The sequence below is a fragment of the Tympanuchus pallidicinctus genome, unplaced genomic scaffold, assembly GCF_026119805.1.
Source record: "Tympanuchus pallidicinctus isolate F22 unplaced genomic scaffold, pur_lepc_1.0 scaffold8, whole genome shotgun sequence".
Lineage (NCBI taxonomy): Eukaryota > Metazoa > Chordata > Aves > Galliformes > Phasianidae > Tympanuchus > Tympanuchus pallidicinctus.
The window spans coordinates 42731468-42752618 of NW_026294802.1; the positions used below are offsets into that span (position 1 = coordinate 42731468).

At 33.8% G+C, this 21151-nt stretch overlaps 1 protein-coding gene across 2 annotated transcripts in view; it reads right to left on the minus strand.

Moving 5' to 3' along the window:
* Positions 1-19499: 19499 nt before the first annotated feature.
* The window catches only part of GRM8 (glutamate metabotropic receptor 8), a 332666-nt gene continuing 331014 nt past the window's right edge, over positions 19500-21151 (minus strand). For both annotated transcript variants that reach the window (XM_052667763.1, XM_052667764.1), the window contains exon 11: positions 19500-20618. In XM_052667763.1, coding sequence (XP_052523723.1) covers positions 20569-20618 — 50 coding nt within the window. In that variant the 3' untranslated portion in view covers positions 19500-20568. The remainder of the gene's footprint in view (positions 20619-21151) is intronic.

Below are 21151 nucleotides of genomic sequence, written 5' to 3' on the forward strand. Positions count from 1 at the left end.
ATAGGTGCCTTTTAATGACTTCTTTGAGGATCTATTACACCTAGAATCCATAGTTTTCTTTTTCCTTTGTATTTTTCTTCCAATTTCATACTCTTAGATCTTTCCCAAAGTGCTGAAAATCATTTCATCACATAGAAAAACCAGACTGCATCTTAATGTGGCACATGAAAATAAACTCTTGGTTTGAATAAACAGCTTATGATCTTTACCCATAAGTTCCATTTCTCCATTTCTCAGAGGGGGCTGAGTTTGAAGTAGGAAAAAGAAAACAAACATAAAAAGTTTAGATATTTGCATTAAAAAGGAATATGTTAAATTGTTATTGAAGTATTGTTATTCTTCAGCTTTCTTTCACATCCTAACTTGTCATGACTTCAAAAACATAGTGTTTCAGAAATCTTGTACAGCTATTTTTTCCCTCTTCTATATCTCATAACACTCGGTATATGAAGTACAATGCTGCACATGGATTTTCTGAACAAAATACATCAGCTTTGCCATTTGCAGTTATCAAGGAAAATGGAAAGTGTGTCTGTCTTGGTTTATCCGAAAACCACCTTCAGTTTCTTTTATAAATACAATAAACAAAGTTGTTTTTTCAGAAATCAGGAGGGAATTGCAAGGACTGATTGGCTTTGATACTTGCTTCTGCTATTTCATAGTGTCCTACTCTGATAACAACATCAAGATTACATACATTTTTTCCAGGAATACTACATCTCTTTAATGGAGATTTGGTGTGTATGCATTTCTTGAGTTTTTGATTTTTTTTTTTAGTTGACTATTTTGTTGACTATTTTGTCAACATGAATATCATCTTAAATTATTTTGGTTCTATGATCTAACTTTTTTTTTTCTTTAAGCATATGCATAATGTCATGTCCTATCACATTTCCACTTTCAAATTTGTCAATTACCAGTCTGGCACATTGAGATGCACATTATCTAAATTGCTGATTAAAAGTATATCTTTTTTTTCTTTTATAGAACTCTATTTCTGAATAAGCAAAATCCATAGGGCATGTATGTTAATGTTTCATGGGCTGACTACACTTTTAATATTAGAGCAACCCCCCCTTTTTTTTTTTTCTGCACAGGCAGATGTAATCCACTGTTTTGTGGATGCTATGATAGCACTGTTGATCCAAAGCACTACCCAATGCCTCACTGTGCTCATATCCACACTTGGGTCTACAGAAACATTCAGCAAGCATCAATGAATGTCAATGGGTGCAATTTTTTCCACATGGAGGAATATGATTTTATACTATTGTTTCACACGCACTTCCATGTCAGACACCATTTTGTCAGACTGCCCTTCTGATGCCATTTGTCACACGGCAACAAAATACAACAGAATGTTGTCAGGAAGGCTCAATGTCTACCGCCATACCTCAGTTATCTGTCTCTGATGTCACAATTCAACATAATAAAACAGGAGGCAATACTTTTGGAGCAGTTTTTTTTGTTTGTTTGTTGGTAGTTGCTTTGATTGAAAATCTCTTCTGTATCCTTTTTGAATCAGTAAACTCTCATTGACAGCTTGCTAAGTCTACAAGAAAAAAAAATTGCATGTATTCTCAGATGTTCAACTAATCTGCTAGATCTGAGTAATTAGAAATTGACATGTTAAAGAACGTGGAGCAAGCTAGATTTATACAAATTCAATAGCCTTGATTTCTATGCAAACTGCCTCTCTCTTTAGTTTTTTTGTTGTTTTTTTTTTACAAAAATTTGACCTACGTACTTTATAGAAAGAACATTTATTATTATTTCTTATGTAAACGTATGACAAGTTTAGTACTCTTGAATGCAAACTCTTTGAAATATTAAAATGTTCAAATTTTGCTGTGCTAAATCATCAGCTAGGCAGGCAGTTATTTTCCTTCTTTTTTATTGAAAGCATCAATTTTGATAGTTTCAGAATTCCATGTACATAATAGACCACCCCTTTGTAGAAGTTCAAGTAATACATGTAAAAAATCTTTTAAATAAAACAACTGCCTTTCCCATCACCAAGGAGAAGTCATGAATATGAGACTTCACAGAAGAGGAAGAAGAGAGGGATTGCTATGTCAGAAGAGAAATAAAATCAGTATTGTCAATTCAACCATAAATAATCTGAAATAAATATACTAATTTCAATGAAGTTCAGCCTTTTCATATATTTAGATCTTCTAGTACCAGAAAACAGCAGTTTTTCATGTTGAAGGCCATCTTATGACTTCAACTACTATATCCACAGAAAAATAATTGTACTGTCTCTTTTATGTCAGTTTTCTCATTCAATCACTTACTACAGCATTAGAATGTCTTACTGCCTTTATTTGTTTATCTTGATTACATCAGTATAGAACAGGAAAATACGACCATCTCCAATTTATGGTCACAAATTCCTAGGAGGTAGTCCTGCAAGGATTTCTAGGCCTTTAAAATTAAAAGGTACTTCAATAAAGCAAAAACGTTAGTATATACTAACTGAATACCTGAATAACTGAATATATACTATACTGAAGACCCATAGCAGTACTATAAACTCCATTATGTCCTCGAGATCCAGTTTCACTGTAATTTCCATTCACTTGGCAGTATGAACTTCTCATGATGCCTGAGCATATACCTGCTAAAGCATTCCTTTACGTGATCCAGTAAAATGTACATGCGTACAGATAACTGTACCACTCGTTCTAAAGGCTATAGTAGAACATCTTGCCTCCTTAATGTTTTATATACTTAAGCTGTTGTCCTCTTTGGAATTCAACTGATCATTGTTTTGTGGGAAGAAAGTCTTACTTAACTGATTTAACAGTTCAATACTAGTATTTATTTTTTTTCCTTAGAATGTTTATTACTTTAGATATTCAAACTCTTATTCACCATCAGTCAATATCTGATCTTATTCTTAGCAGCCTTTCTTCTATATGTAAAAGGTATCTTGATGATGAATCTTGAGTATTTCTGAACATTTTCTACTTAATAAACAAATAAATATATAGACTACAACAAGCATGTGAAGAATGATCAAAGGAGGTCACATTGGGCTGTCTACCCTTTTTAATGAAATCCCAAAGGCTCTACTATTATCACAGTTAGAGATTTTAATCTGAACTGTTTGAATCTTGTTTGTTCCTAATATTTGATTTTTTTATTGTGAGCTTAACCACAGACTGAAATATTGCTATGATTTTTTTATATTGTTTACTTATTGGTGGGAATTTGTTACTGATTTTTAAAAAATAGAAATCAGAAGTGTCATTGTTGAGTGGGAAATCTTGTAGGTTCTATCAAAAAATAATTTGCATTTGTCTTTTGAATCTGTTATGATTTAACCCAGCAGACAGCAAATCACCATACAGCTGCTTGCTCACTCCCCACTCCTTGCAGTCACATGGGTCAGAAAACTGAAACATATAAAGGTGCAAGAACTTGTGGGTCAAGATAAGGACAGATAAATAAGATAGGGAAAAAAAAAAAAAAAAAAGTAAATAAAAACAATCAGACAAAAAAGAGCAACAACAAAAAGAATATGCATAGCAAGTGACACACAACCCAGTTGCTCACCACCAGCTGATCAGAGCCCATGCAATCTCCAAGAAATAGCAGCCCACAGTTAACTCCCCTCCAGTTCAGCATGGTGCCTTGTGTTACAGAGTATCTCTTCAGCCATTTTGAATCAGCTGTCCAGGTTCTGTCCCTTCACAGCTTTTTGTGCACCTCCAGCAATTTTGCTGATAGAGGTTGAAATGTCCTTGACTTAGTGTAAGAACTGCTCAGTAACAAGCACTGGTATTTTATCAACGTAATTCTCACCCTAAATACAAAACACAGCACCGTACCAGCTAATCTTCTAGCCAAAACCAGGATAAATTTAAGTAAAATTCCCTTCCATACTCCAATGTATGAATTCATGGCAACACCCTCTAGTAAAATCTTAAAGTCAAACTTAGCTGTGGTGAATTCCAGAGATTTTGAACTTACTTAAGCTACCAGATGTCTGCATTTCTGCTACACTACTCAGAAGAAAAATGAGACTTTAACTGAAAACTTGCCAAGATTTCAAAACATTTTCTAAGTTGTAAAGATATTCTCATGATTCTTTTCCCAAAGGTAAACACAGGAAATTTTCACATGTATTGATGTACATTCACATATTTGCTTTGAAATGGTTGTTTTGGCATGTTTACTGAAGGAAAGATGTTTGGGAATTAGCAGATAATTTGGAAAGGAAATATTTCACAGCAAATATTTCTAATTTAATCTTGTTTACTCCTAAGTAATAATTTATGATTACCATTGCCGTTTCTGATGTCTTGTCTTTATTTTTAAATAAACAGACATAATTTTTAATGGACATTTCAAACAATATAATCTCAAAATAATTAAGTTGCTTTTTGGAATGATGGATGATTTCAGATCTAGTTGCAAACAATTTCCTAAATGAATAAAACCTTTATAAGCAGTAAGTTTTAAGATTTTAATTCTTTAATTCACTGTGCATTTTTTCATTAATGCATTATATATAAATTGTAGGACTGTTAATTGAATCAATCTTCGAATTTTTGTTTTTTAAAGGTCAAAATTTTGTTGTGCTTATTCTTATCTATGATTTTCAAGCTGTAGATTCTTAGTCATCATTTCTTCATGTAACTTAATTCCAATATCACTTCCTTGTGCTTAATCTACTCTATTACTGACAGAATATTTTATTCTGTTCCAAAGAGAATTTTCTTCTCCAGACAGGTTATATATAAATTAATTATAACTGTATTAACAGTGGAAATATCTACTCTCTCCTTCAAAAAGGTTATCTTAGTGTACAAATTCTGAAAGTATCTATTTTTATTGAACAAAAGTTTTTTTTAATATTGTAACAAAAAATGCAACTATTAGAAAATTAACTGAAATATCCTATTCTACCTTTGTAGGATTCTCACTGTAGAACAAGTTTATTTGTAATACATTAAAATCTCTGAGCTTATACAAAAATCCTTATGCAAATCTTTGATTAGCAGAAGGGTTTTCTTAGGGTATGCACTGACATCACTAGAGATGACTAGAGAGACATGTATAATTAAAATATCTATAGACATTTGTCCACAAAAGAATTTAACTTCACCCAAATACAGGAGCTCTAAATTTTCACTGAACTCATCCTGGAATCATATAAATTCTCCAGACAGATATATTTTTAACATTTAAATCTGTCTAAATATGTACATATTTTTTTCCAGATATTCCATTCATGGAAAGGAATAGTGAGTCATAGAACTTGTAACACACAACCAACATACACAAAATTAGTCATTTCATCAATAATGTCACACCTATTGCTCAGTTTATGTTTGATATTCTTCCACAATACCATTCCACTCGCTGTCTCCTTACATTCTATCTCTTTCTGTGTTGTGATGAATCTAGATATTACTCAATTCAGTCAGTTCTATTAAAAAAAAAATGTTTGCTAATAGTCTAAAAAGCATTGAAAAATGTTGAAATTTTCTGTCTTGATGATATTTAAGTGCCAGTCTTCCAAGGAATCTTACTTTCTGAGGATAACACTCACCTGTTCAGTATGCCATTGGCTGCCCTTCCCAGAGCCAGAAAGTTGTTCATTGTGTACTGCAGATTGGCAATTATTATACAAAATAGACTTTACAGTTCAGTGCTTCAGTGCATAGAGATATGTATAAACATATCTCCTCAAGGATCATTTATTACAAAACATCTTGCAGGCCTTCCTTTTAATAATTACAGTGCTCTGTCACTAGTAGATTATTGCAGGATTTTTTTTTTCAAGGTTTCCTGCATAACGTTTTTCTTCTCTACCTTGCGTAAAATATCAAGCGTACAAAGACAGGAGTATTAATATGAAAGGGACATTAGAGAAAAGAGCGGACATCACAACACTGGATTTCCATATCTTAGATAATTTGACTCCTGTTGAACTGCTAGAATATCATACGTTCTTGTTCTGGTTTTGGTGGATGTTCTTTGTTTATTTGTCTGTTTAAATCAAAGAAACCAGACCTGTTTTTTTTAATTTATTGATCTACTTCCCTTCAGCTTTTTTGTTTGTGCAGGATTGTGTGAATCCAAAGAAGTGTCTGAAAATCTGAATGTCTAGCTCTGTGTCTATGAATTCCATGGTACAGCATGGTGTCTTCAAGCTAAGACAAGAGGTGGATCTGAGATTGTATTTCAGGCTCAGTCACCTTACAGATTCACACGTACGTGAACTTGTTACTGTCTGCTTTCATTTCAGGTAATCAGTGGGTCATTAACTGTTTCATTAACTTTAAACTTCTTCAGATCAACTTAATTGAAAAATTCCACAATTAAAACTGCAAGAGGTTATATAACAGAGGAAATGCCAGCCTTCTGACCTTGTTCAGTGAAAACAATGGGCAAAGTTGGCACAGTCTAATTCCTTCTACTTATATCCCAGTATCTGTTAATCAGGATTAATGAAATAGAAACTGTAACCTTAGGCTGCAGTAGGGAATAGAGCTCTGAAGCAGAGATTTGGGAGATAAAGTCCAACTAGGAAAGATAGAAAATCCTGTCTTCAAGCCCTTGGTAAATCTATATGTGGACAGAAATGCATATACGCATGGATGAAACATCCGAAAACATCTTCCCTTTGGATCATCGCATAGCTTGAGAATCATCATGCAGTTTTAGCTGTACTATTTTAATACGTGGAAAATGTTATTTTCTTTTTATTTTGTGTTCAGCAAAGAATTTCACTCCAGGTCAGGGATATTTAAAATCAATTTATAGGCTCATTTGTACTGTTTTTTCAATTGAGTTTGATGTTGGTTTTCAGTCTGACTTTCTTTGGGTAGCAGTATAATACCTAAATTGCTTTGTGGAATTTCCTCAAAGTAACAGCAACTTTGTGGCACTGATACAATATGAGGAGCTGCACCCAAGTCATAACCCATCACTGTTCACAGCTATTCATTCTCTGCTCATTTCCATGTTCTTCAGAAAATAGAGCAAAAATCGATGTGGAAGATGGGTATTCTTACGGACAGATTTATTATTTACACAGTGATAATTTAGTTATATGAAAATCAGAGTCTTCTCATTTCATTTTGTAGGCTTCTTGTCATTTTAGTGAGACACGGATGACCTCAGCTCCCTAGAAGATTTTAGGACACACTGATATCTCACAGAAAATCTCAGATTAACTTCATACTGACAAGAATGTAGTGCTTGTGCTTGCTTTTAATTGATAAATCTAGTTCCAGTATGGAAAATACATTGCTATGTATTGAGTATTTCTCAGCAAATTATAATCAACAATCACTATCCGCCACACACTGTATACAGATAGAGGCATGCATTATCAAATAATGTCATATTAGACACTATTAAAGTATATTGCTCAACCACATAATACATATGAAGTCTTCAGTGACACGTACATCATATCAAAAGATGGTTGTTTTGTTTTGTTTTGTTTTGTTTTGTTTTGTTTTGCCTCCCAGAAACAAACTAAGCAAAAGTAAACTAAAATAAAGCAAACTATGAGGAAGAATTTTTTTCATGGAAAAGATAAGAAGTGTGTGAAGCAGCCCAGTGCGTATTGTCATTAAAGCAAAATCACTGAAGCCATTCAAAAAACAATTACATTAGATGATTCCCTGGGGTGAATGGAAGTCTGAAGAAAAAATAAATTCAGATAGGATGAAAAGCCTTCAGCCCCTAAGCTTCTTATCTATTAAACATTGTGATGTGTACACCTACAGATCTAAGATGCATACTATAGTTAAGAAATAGTATTTTACATCATCAAAGCACAAATTGTGATGAAATGGTATATTAATAAGTGCCAGTTACGGAAAGGTCAGCCTGACTTTGACAGGTTTGAGTTCTTCTAAATAAACAATCAGAAAAATGTGTAGGTCACAAAATTGGTTATCTGTCCAACTTAATGTTTTAAAAAAGGTGTTACAAACATCTGCATTACAATGGATTCTTTTTGAGATATCACCTTCAAATTATCTTTTTCAAATTGATACAGTACTTATTAGTGTCTGTGTATACAAGGGGAAAGCAGAGTAAATCATATGCATGTATGTAAAGAGAGCTTATAATCAGGAAGGACACATACTTTTTACACAGGCAGATAGCAGTAGGACAAGGAAGAATATTTTAATACTAAAAAGAGGAGAGATACAGATACTAGGTGGAAAATTTTTACTGAGATGGTGGCAAGGAAGAAGAACAAGCCACCAAGAGAAGCTGTGGATGCCTCATCCCTGCAGGTATTCGAGGCCAGGTTGAATGGAGACCAGGGCAGACTGATCTGATGCCTGATTTGCTAGTTGGTAACCCTGCCCATGGCAGAGAGGGTTAGAACTAGGTGATTGTTAACGCTCCTTCCAACCCAAGTCAATCTATGATTTTTTGATATCCTTTAAGGTCAGTATTTATTTTTTTTACTTGTTGCATATCTTCTATAATTCTTCCCTCTCATCACTCTTTTCTTTAAATATATATATATTTCTTACTGCTTAAACATATGATCTCTATCTTCTCTCATTTTTTTTAAATTTTCATTTTAATCAAATTGTTGTGTACATCTGATACTAAACATGGCAGCAGAACTGTAGTAACAGAAGTTTAACAAATGCAAAATCCTGTATCATTATAATAGGGAATCTCATATTGCTGATCTATTGAAAGAAAGCTATCAAGTGAAGGATAAAAGCTCAAACATTTTTAAATTCCATAACTCATGTAAACTTTATAACTCATAATAAATTCTGTGTAAATAGCACAACCATTTAGTTTTATTAAATTCTGTTGATAGAATATTAATGAAATATGAATAACCTAGAAATACTGGTATAGTTGCTTTTTGGTCCTGCTTGTTAAAATGATGTGAAGTAAAACTAGAGACTGGAATTCTGCCACAAACAGAAGTATGATTGTTATTCACAGAAGGGTCCAGTCTGTATACTGGAGTGAAGTGACCAGCGCCCCTAAACTACCCTTCAATGCAATGTTTCTAGTTAAGAAAATTGCTTAAGTGAGACCCTAAATTCCTTTTCTAGTCAGTAGGAAATTATAAAATTTCATAATATGCTGATATTTCACTAAAGTCACCGTACGTAGAGAGTGATTATAAACCAAGTTTGTTTTACGTGAAATGTGTGTGTGTTGAATTGGTGTGGCCATATCATTAACACTGACAAGTGATTACTGACACTTGAGGCCTACTAGACAAATCACTCAGATAATTTCACCTACATATTTCTGTCAAACAAGATTAATCACTTTGACTCCTCAAGATAAGTTGCTAATCTTGTTTGGCAGAGGTTAAAGAGAAACCACATAACAATATTTTTTTGGCTTATTTAAGTACCAACATTAATTTTTTAAAAAAGCATATATAGTATATGAGGAATTATTAAATTTGTTATTTCATCCCATTGGGATGAAACTTTAATTAACAGCTTATAGATGTTTTCAAACATTTAATTTTGAGAAACTTTTCAGCCCTGGGTTCTGTCAACATTTCTGAACAAAGTAAACTCAATACCTGTGTTAAAGAACTGAACTGAGGTATACCAATGACTTCTTCCCTGTTCACAGTAAATTACACACACACAGAATGCTTTAAAGTGAGTATCACCCAACTGCAGGCTAATGGCGTAAATGGTAGTTTGGAGAAAGAAAAAGTCTTTCCAAAGTCAAATGAAATCTGAGATCGTCCTTAAGAATTGAATCAGAATTGAAATGCTGAGCAATGAAAAATGATCTGAGCATCTCAGTATTGCTACCATTATCTTCAAGCGTGGTTCACCAGTTCTACTCTAGACAGATTGTCTTTCTGTGATTCCAGGTACTTATGCCATGTAATGCTCTTACTAAGTTCTCAAGTTCTTAAGCAACAAAAATTGGTATACATTATCCTGTTACAATATTCTATCTATGAACACCTTCATGGTCAAAAAGAAAAGTGATAGCATTTAAATAAATTGAACAGTGCATGCACCTCTTCTTCTCCTAGACTGCATTTTGTAGAACAGATTGCATGGATTTCTGTTCATTAGTCAGCTTCTGAGCATGCCAGAATCTGGCATTTTGGAGTGTCGATACAGACTCAAGTAGAAAGGAAGCAGCAGCTCAAACTCGTTATCAGTTATAGGTCTCTGAGGGCTCACTTAGATGTGCTGAGTTATCTTGATTTCTGGCAAACAGGCCTTATGCTTGTCAGCCTCAAATAGATCCACTTCTGCTCATGCCGTTTTATAAGCAGTTGTAAGTTAAACATTTCTAAACACGCGGTAGAAATTTATAGGAAAACAGAGATGTGGAAATTCTAATGTACAAAATATAACATCAATAGATGTTATATCAGTAGATATAATAATGATATATTTTCACAAAACATTTGATAATTTCTTTACATTTTTATTTCTCTCTTTTTTTTTTTTTTTCCCACAGGATAGGAACATTACCTCTGTAGACTCATTTAATTGCTCAGATGTGCCTTAATTGCAAAGATGTGCCTGAATTCTTTGATCTTTTTACATCAGAATATTGCATTTTATATTTCAGTAGAAAACCAGGAAATCAGTCTGCCTTCCTTTTTTTATCCTCTGTCTTATTTTCTGAGAACTTGACTCAGTTTATCCAAAAGTCAATGTAAAATTTGTAATATTGAGTGTTTGCTGCATTTTTTGCTTATGAATTCAGTGTAGGAATCAGATGTGAGTGAAAACATTGTGAATACTTGAAAACGACCTGATATCAGTCTTTTCAGTTAAATATCTCCAACAAACTTTGAATACATTAACTGTAAAATTAACTTCATAAACCCTAAAGGGGTTGGAGGGAATTTATGTAGTAGGAATTTCAAAATCTAAAAGAAACAAAAATCACAATCTACCTCTTACTGTCATTTTACAAGATAAACAGTAACGCATCCTAGGTCCAGATACACTGCAAGTATTGTAGGTCCCACATTATGCAAATATATTTTGAATAAGTTCTGTTACTCCCCCACACCACAGAGCCCCAAGTCTCTGATGCATCGGAACACCAGGCCTTTGGCCCTGGCAGCTGGAAGCTCAACTCTGCTGTACCTGGCAGGAAAGCTGACATTACACTTCTGCTCTCAGGAAAATGACATGCTTTGATCTCTGACTTCATATCTGTGGGAAATTCACCCAGATGGAAACAGTTCCAATTGCATTTTCTGACCACAGAAAACATTCTGCTGTCATTAGTGCTGCTTAGGGAAAGTCTGGCTTTCAGACACAACCTCATCAAACATAGGTCAGGGGCTGTGTCATGTACCTTGGCACCATGAGTTATTCAGCAGGATTCAGTGATGGAAAATTTGCAAGACCCTGAAGTATCACTTTAAATGTACACAAAGGATTGTTTAGAAAGAGGTCTTCTCGCTGTGAATGTCTGACCTTCCTTATTCTCAAAAGCACAGCATATTGTGTCTTAAGGATATCTACTACAGGAGAATTGTTTTGCTCTTCCAAGATAAATAAATCCATGGAGGATATAGCACTACTAAAATAGAGAGTTAAAGCATTTGTAGCATCATTCTGTACATAGAATAACCACAAAGTATGACTTGATTTCTTTTAGTGAATGTGTTACGTCTACTTTCTCATTTCTGTTTCCTTGGCATAGCAATATGCACAGCTATAGAATGACCTGAATTAGTCAGACTTCCTGAGATAACAAATGTAATATTTATGTTGTTGCTAGTGCTGTTGTTTCTCGCTTTTCTGACTTTATGTGAGCTGTTTCTAGAAGTAACAGTTCATTTTTCTTAGGTGAAGAAAAAGGTTCTGAAACACCATTCTTTGAGGCTATCTGCAGAACGTACTTTCCAAGTATCTGTCCTAAACTTTCAATGCTTTAGGCAATAATTTATAAAATACCATCAATCTGGCATTTGGAATAATTTTTGTTATTTTATCTTGCAAATTGTACACTTCATATCTGTCATTCAGTGAAAAATACCCTGAATTTCATATAAAACTGTCATTTCTGTCATTCCTTGTGCAGTGTCATACTGGAAATGATGACAGCAGATGAAAATTCTCACAAGGAACTATAAGCTCCGTATATCAAAACGTTTGTAACTTGTTCTGCATTTTCAGATAACTGTATGAATTATAGAAATGAAGATACAAACAGAATTGTTTTTAGAAATGCCTGTCACTACTGATGAAAAACTAAAGGAAGCAGAGGAAGAATATATGGATACTGTTATGTTTACAACTGCATCATCTCTAAATTATGTGCACAGTAAGAACTGCACATATGAGTTAAATATAGTAGGCAGACGATGTTGATTTTTATTCTTTACAGTCTCTACTGTATTCTTTACAGTAATATGTGGGATACATACAGTTAGATAAATAAGTGCATGGATAGGTTTATCTCCAGTGAAGATTTCATATTCTTGTGCAAGACAAGTCTCTAAAAGTTTGGCAGTTAAATATATTGTATTCATCTCCAATATTCCTTTCCACCTGTATACTCTCTTGTTCTGCGTTTCCAAGATTTTATTAATATTATCTCTCTCTTTCTAAGGATTATAGATATTATTCAAGACATATCCAGCTGTTGAGATTTTCTAAGGAAATAGTAGACCACTGAGGAAAACTTCCAGTTGTAGCCTGTAGAAATTGTCTTTATACTGGATTCTTTGGTTCCTAAGAAGAAAGTAATCATTCATCTCTTCAACAGGAATGTTCTCTGAAGTTATCTTACTTCCATGAAGCACATTTGACTGTTATCCCTGTTTCACCCTGTTGACTATTTGCTGCTACAGATTTTCTCCATTAGTATGTTTCCTTCCATGATATTCAGTACCATAGAGGGAGCTCAGGAAAAGTACCAAAAGTAGTGTTGTAGAAAGGAAGTGATCAACTATACATCAAAATTTATCTATTGGGAAAAGCCACTCTGGCAAGACTAGAAAAAAAAATTATGGATGAAAAAAAAGAATACTTTGAAAGATCATTCTTAATTAGTATTGCTAGTCAATGATTGATTATAAAGAGAGTGAAAACACTGCAACTAACATAGAATAACTTCCCAGAACTGGTATACATGCTCTACCAGATGAATGAAAAAGAGACTCCAATTACAATTGTGTATAGACTTTTTTATGGTAACAATCTTGCAGAAGTGTTTTGCAGAACAATACTAAACTTCATTTTATCAAAAGTATATCTGCAAGAAACTGGCCCTGGTACCAGCAATGCAAATTATGTTTTGTTTCCTTTGGGACCAGTGTTCTTGGAATATTGTAAATATTAGATGCCACTAGGGAACAGGGCACTAGGTGAGTGCTTAATTCATCTATATCTGACCAATAAAGAAAAATGTCTTCTAACGGATAATAATTAAAGCTATCAGATACCTTTTGTTAAACATATTAATGTAGTGGTGAGCTGGAAATTCTGATTTTTTTCTTTTTTTTTTTTTTGTAAAAATAGCATATCCCACAAAGCAACATTTTTACAAAATAGAGTTTCAGTTTTACAGAGAAACTTTCCACTTCTTCTGACAAATGATTTCCATTTCCCTTTGATGCAATGGACTGGGAAGGCTACAGAACCTTTTTCTGAAATCTCAACACTGAATTAGTTATTGACAAAACAAAACAAAACAAAACAAAAAGAGCTGATTCATCTGCAGAATGACAGATGTCCAACTATATACAAGGCATTTTGCAACCTTTATCCAGGCCTGCACCTTCTTAATAGTTAACAAGCTTGTCTTTCCAGGTCTCTGCAGAAGTAGAACATATTCCTTGGTCACAATCATAATACTTTCTTGGATTTCAAAGAAAAATGATTCTGTGCTACCTCATCCAATATTAGTTCTGATGACTTCCATCAGTTATTCTGTCATGCTTGCCCACTGCAGTTCTGTGGCATATATAAGATTAACACACAGTCTGGAAATGGTGTGTGCCCTTGACTGAGGCCAGCATGGACTCCTTGGAGCTGACCTGGTTATTTGACAGTGGAACTTTCCAATGCTGTCTGCTTTTTCCAGTAGAGTTTTAGGTTTTGTTGATGCTCTTTTTTTTCTTTCCTCCCTCATGTTCATACTTCTGTCTCTCTGCACATCATATTACTTGCCTTTCACTGAGAGACATTACATTATGTAGTATAAACAAAAGCTTCATTTGCCATTCAGGATATTGTGCATTTTACTTGTTTCAGCTCTGGGGGACACTGCTGATTTCTCTTCTCTTTCCTGCTGCCATACCACTGAAAATATTAAGTTCCTGGGAGCTAACCACCTGCTGTCATACTATAATGCCAAACAAGAAAAACTGTCTCTCTCCATTTGTTCAGTACTTCAATGTGATGGGAAAAGACACAGAGTTATCAACATCCATGAAATGTACAGACTTTCACAATGACCTTTTATAGACATTGAAAATATTCAGAAATTGTTGCTAAAAGAATTTTAACTCACTACTAATCTTCAAATCATTTCCTTATGATAAAATTAATAGAACAATTATTAAGATATCCCATTTTCTTTACATTATCAAAATCAAAATACTGCCAGATAAATGTCTTTCACACCAGCCAATTTATTTTCATTGCGTAGACTCAACAGATTATTTTCACCAAATGGACTTTGCAGTTCCAATGATCTGAACTGTGAATGTAAGCCAAATAAGAAGAAAAAAGGAGGAAACATGACCTACATATAGTCAGAACTATGGGGAAGACCACAAATAAGATCTGTTTATTCTTGCATTTGCTGTATTCCATTAGTCAGAACCAATTCTTCCACTGGGAAAGGTAATAAGGATGATTGGCACAAATGTGTCGCTCTCCCAGTGGCTACTGAAATTCCATGAGAAAGTCACAAAGAAAGTATTTCTATCTGAGAAGATGACCACTTCACAATTAGTTTGCAGGAGATTATCATCCACAGTAAACGAAACATACTACTAAAGTGTGAAATCATAGCACCAATTGGGCCAAAAGTATCGTATCACTGAAACCAGGAAAAGTAATGCTTGCCTCTCCTATTACAGAGTTTTTGGCTCTTTGAAATTTAACCAGAATATGTGGATCTATATATAACTTCTTAATTACATGACATGCAACCTATCTGAAGGTATAATGATAAAATATATATTTTTTATTTAATGACTGATGTAATGATGAAACATATTGGATCATGCAAGTGAATTTTAAAACTAAAGTATTACCAAAGAATGCTGCAGGAAAAACATTTTATTCATGATGTTTTATCTTCTGCTCTCATATTTTGCCTCAAGTAGAGGTATAAATAAGAAAATTGTATTCAAACACAATACATATACAAACTGTAGATGTTAAGAAGGCTTTTGTTCATTTTATCCTTAGTAATAAAAAATATCTATTCATTGGAAGAGAGATAGTACTATTAGTTAAAAACCCTGCTGTGGAAATTGCTATTCAGGCATTTCTTGAAAGGGGGATTTCCAACAAAGTGGCCCATTACTCTTTCTATAGAACCGTTAAAGTATTGCCTATAAATTCTGTTTAATTTCTGGTTCATTGAGCTGATACATAGAGTCATTCAGATTTCATTGTATCTTTCCTGCAGTCACAAAACAACATTAAGGTCTTGTTTCTGATTTCAGAAAAATAAAGCTTTGTGTCCTAATGGAGTTGCTTCAGCACGCTTGTACATAAAAGACCAGCAAAAGTAATTTTAAAACTATAGTCTGATCTTTTCCATGACCAGAACTGAACCCTAAGGTTACACATTGAAGATTTTTTATAATTTTTGTATGACAAAAAAAAGTTTTACTGTGCCTACACAAAAGTTTAGTTACTAAACTTCAAGATCTCAGCTACTGTTAGTTCCTTACTGTTCCTTCCTTCGACTTTAACAAGCTTGGACAACCAGTATTTCAGACACTATCTCACAGACATGCATAAGCCATACCCCTCAGGCTCATATTAGCATAATTCTTCAGTCACTACGCAGGCTTTTTGCCTTCCCACCAGATTCTCATTCTCCGCAACTGTAGTTTCTTCCAAGGAAAACTAGGTTGGAATGTATTGCCCAACTGTGTATTACCCATCTGATTTATAAGCTGCTGTGTGGTTTCAGGTTACCACCTGGGCTAGAAATAATCCAGTCCCTGTGGGTGATTCTAACTAATGTCTCGTACTGTGAACTTGGCTTTGGATCAACACTTTGGAATATAGTGTATTGTTGGGGTTTGCGTGAGATTATGGTAGAATGGGAGAGTAAATCTTTACCAAAGGAACCCTGTGCACAAGATGGAATACACTGGAACATCTTCACTGTTGAAAAAAAGTGCCTTTAACAAATGGCTCATCCTGTCTCCCCTCTTTGGGCACCAACCCGGACCTTCATTTAGGTACTGAGGTGTTCAGCTTCAGTCACTCCAAACAATATTGAGGCCACCACTGTCTAAATTCCTTGAATGATTTGGCTCTTTGGTTCTTTTCCCCACAACATTTGTACTACATCAGTTAAAATTGATCCTCTGAAACTCCAGCTATTGTACCCTTTCAGATACTAGTAAAGACAAGGTATTTCAGAATGGGCTGTGTCTCTGAAAGTAAGGCCAAAAGAAGATCCAGCTTAGCATTCCCATAACACCATTTAATAAAACCTAAATTGCACAGATATTTTTAAAAACCCAAGTTATGTACACACCAGAGTCATGTGTACACATAAGGAGTATTATGGGATTTAAACATCAACAAAAATATAATTAAAGTTGATACATAGTAATGTAGCTTGACTTGACAATGATTTATTCAAAGTTAATAGCTTTTAACAGCTACAGTTTACTTTAATGATTAATCATCTGATGCCTGATCTCAAATCTGGTAATTTAAAGGTAAGACTTTCATTAATTGTAATGCTTTTAAAAATGTTTAATGGAAAAATGGTTCTATTTTTTAACACGTACACTTTTGCATATGGAGAAAGAAAATGCATGCCATGTTTCAAGCTGCAGAATCTTTGTGTGTTAGATGTCACCATTCACAATGGAAATGTTTGTAATGCTTTAAATGTAGCTTTGTGAATTGCACTGTAATATAATAAAGAGCAGAAAGAGGTAGATCAAGAATCAGAGGCTTTTTAAAAATGCAGTGAAGTATCTGTAGAAAAAGAATAAGTGATGGCTATTTCACAGAGAGAAGAAAAATGAGGCAGCTGTGTGAGTATTCAAAGGCACAATAACAACGGACTCCGCAGGGATTTTTCTTCTCATTGCTGACTGAATTCCCCCAATCTTCTCATAAAAAATGGACCTTGTAATATAAAAAGTACGGAACAGTGGAAGCATTTTTTCTGAAGTTTGTCCTTTTTTATAACTGTGTTCCAAAATTATAGCTTTTTTTTTTTTTCTTTTTTTTCCCCCAACTTTTATTCTGTTTCTTTTCTCATAGATGTTCTTTTTTCTAGGAGGTCACTTTTTATGGGAACAGATAAAATGGGGAAAAAAAATCAGTAAGGACCACACAACTTAATTAGAACTAATTGTTGTAAATATCTTGTTCCTTCCTCTGAAACATCTGTGTTCACCAATGATGCTGAGAAAGGTACATCAGAGACTGCAGACCTCTAAAGCAACTGTCCTCAAGCAGAGCTCATATGGGGTCAAAAAAATTAATAATGCTGAATGAGCCAGCAAGGTAGGACTTGTAGATCAAACGCAACCTATTGCAAAAAAGTGGGATTTACAGACACCTGAAGACACTATCTTGAACTCATAAGAGGTTGCCTGAAAAAAATAATTAATAAATCTCAGGTACTACAGTTATCTGTGTATGAAAAGTCTTCCAAACTCAAAAATAACAAAGATGAACTTCACTTATGAAATAACATGTATTGCTCATCCGCAGCTGTAAAGTGATACAAGAAGAAATGGGCTTTTGATTACTGTTATTGGGGACAGGCATGCAGTGTTCTATGGACATAGATAAACTGCACATAACCACCCTGTGGAAGTGAAACTTGTGGACTAGTACTGTTATGTCACATAGTGCATATGAGCTGTTTATTAAGTAATGATTGTGGGCTCATTTTTCTAGTAAGTTATTAATGCTAGTGAGACTGATAAACCCTCATATACTCTGTGTTTTAGACAGACAGAAAATGCACAGACTAATGTGCATAACAGGCTACTTCTACCCTGCTTTTCAACTAAAAAGGGTGTGTATTGGTAAATCTATTCAGAACAGCATTTTCTTTGGACTACTGTGAAACTAGAAGATTCACACACTAAACTTTATCTGCATATAAAATGTGTTTACATTTATTCATAACGTGCTTATGCTAAAATGAAGTGTGTCAAAAATGCATTTCTTGTAAACTTTTTCTTTCGAATGCATACTGTTATATGTGTCATCATATAAAGACGTAATAGACAAAAAATTTGAAACTTGTTTTACTGTGAATTGAAAAGCAATTTCTTCAAATGTTTATTTTAAAAGAAATTGTACCAAAATACTGGTTTTCAGATTAAAAAATTAAAAAAAAAAAATCTATCTTAGGAAGTTTATAATAAATATGGAAATCTGTCTGTAAAAATATTAATCTAGTCCATTTACACAAGATAGTTCAGTTTGATATTTGCTGGTCAAAAACAATGAATAGGGTTTTGAGGGCCTTTTTTCTCCCAGATCAGTTTAGTTTTGGTTGTATAAGTAAGTCTCATTATATTAGCTTCATTAATTGTAGGCTTTACATTGAGCATATGTTAGTTCACAGGGTTGGGATTGATGTACTTGTGGAAAATCAAGGAATAAGACACATACCAGGCACACTATGCTGCACTATACCAAATTATGCCATAGCATTCCTCAGTCAATGATTTAATATAAATACCTGGGAAAACAAAACAAAAACAATAAAATAACAACAACAAAAAAGCCTATGTCTTCTCTTCGGTATTTTGAAAATCAAAATCCACTGACATTTACCAACTGTGCTGGTATTTAAATGTTGACATTGTAACAGGAAGTGATTCAGTTTCAGATACTTTAATTCATCAAACAATGTAATTGAGGATTTAGATGGCTTCTGTAGGCTATGTTTCCAATACAGCTCCTATGAGAAAAAAAAGCACAAGGAGCCATCCAGACAAATTCAGGAGAAAGAACATTTAATAACCAACTGATTGTGAAGATCCATTGGCCTGATGGGTGGTAAATGCTGGAGTGAAAAAGTCATCACAGATACGGTAATAACTGACAGTCCCTAGCTGTCTCTTTTAATCTTCTTTGGAAGGGCTTATTAACATGATAGATATCTATATGAATTTATCTATTTTTGTAATCATTTCTAATGCACACACAATCATTTAACATGTTAGGTTAGAAGATGTGAAATTTTTTGATGGGCATCTATTTCTTTGATTTTTAAACGTTCATTGGGCAACAATGTTTATATATACGCTAGGTTACTGCTTTCCAAATTTTCAATTGATTTCTCTCCTGTAATTTCAAAGTCACCTTTATTGAGATAAGCATCTGCTACATTCCCTGTCAAAGACAGAATACTAGGCTGAATAAATTTTAAGATTAATCCAGTCTAGCTGCCATATATTCTTACAAATTGTAAGTTCCATAAATGAAGAGGATCAGAGTTATTAGTTGAGGTTCAAAAATATAATACAATCATACAAAATAATCACCATCAAGACTCGTTCACTTTACAAACATATAAAATGCACTTACTTTGAGGGTCAGAAGGGGGAGGAGGAGGAGGTGGGGAAATCCTTCCATTAGAAAATATAGTTACAAAATTTTGAACAAATAAATTCACACACTGCAGAGTACACACACATGCATGCAGGCATGCACGTACATACACCCACACACGTGCACACATACATACACACGCACATATGCTTAGATTTACACTGCATTCTTCTGATGCCATGATTATTACTTTATTTGTACACCCACCTTTACTGCACATTCTAAACAAACAATAGACAACAGTGTAAGGACTTCTTTTTTTCTTAAAACTGCAACAAAACAAGTCTCAACATTTGCAAAACATTCCTTTATTATTAGAAATAAATTATTCTGTATAAAAATTAGCATGCGTTGACCATTGCATTTATTTTAGCATAACCCAGGACTTAATTCAGTCAGCCATCACAAGAAACAAACTCTTCTTCTTTTACAAGTTGAACAATGTAGGACAGGAAAGGAAATTGTCACAATCACAAAAAAGTACTTACAAATATAACATTAGACATGATTTATTTCAACAGCATTTTTTTCACAAGCTAACATTTGTTTTCCTTTTGTGATTTACTTCCTTTTGTGAGTGAACAGTTCAGAGATTTGACACTGCCTATATATGATATAAAACAGGACTTTTCCTTCCCCTGTCTCTTTTTGCCTTTTGCCTCTTGTTTAATCCTTGTTCTTTAGGAGACTGACTATTGATTTGAATGTAGACTACTAGATATTTCCAGGACTGAATTCTGGTGATGGTAAAGTCTTTCTTTGCAAGATCCCATCCTGGTGGTCTTCCATTTAATTTCATCCCTGCTCAGTTTGTCTGATTGCTGTAACTGACATAAGTTGTCTTGGTAGAGGAGGCTGTAAAGAAACAAACAAAACAAAACAAAACAAAACAAAACAAACAAAATTTCAGTTTTTTAGAAAGAAGAGAGAAAGAAATACATTTAGTATTTGAACTCAGCATTTCAATGGATTTCTAAATGTTCATGGAAAAAAAAATTAAGAAAGTTCAAGCATGTATGTAAGCAATAAGATAGTTTGATCTTAACTTTTGTGTTCGCTATGATAACTTTTGTTTATGACTTGGGGAACTTTTTCTACAGTATTTTGATTTTTCTGTATCTTTCATCATAATTGTTAGTAGCTGTGCTTTACTACTGGTTTAAGAATTCCTTTAAAAGAATTTCAATTTACAGTTTGTCAAGTATTATTTTGGAATTCTATACAGAATTTAAATATAAGTTGTTTTTTGGATTGCTGGTTTTTGTTGTTGTTCATTTTCCTTGTTTTTCTGCTAGTTGCAGACAACTTTGCAGGCAGTGTTGGAGTGCCTACCTAGTTGTCAAAACTAGTAGCTAGTGCTTACAGCAATACAGCTCCTGTTTTCTGTA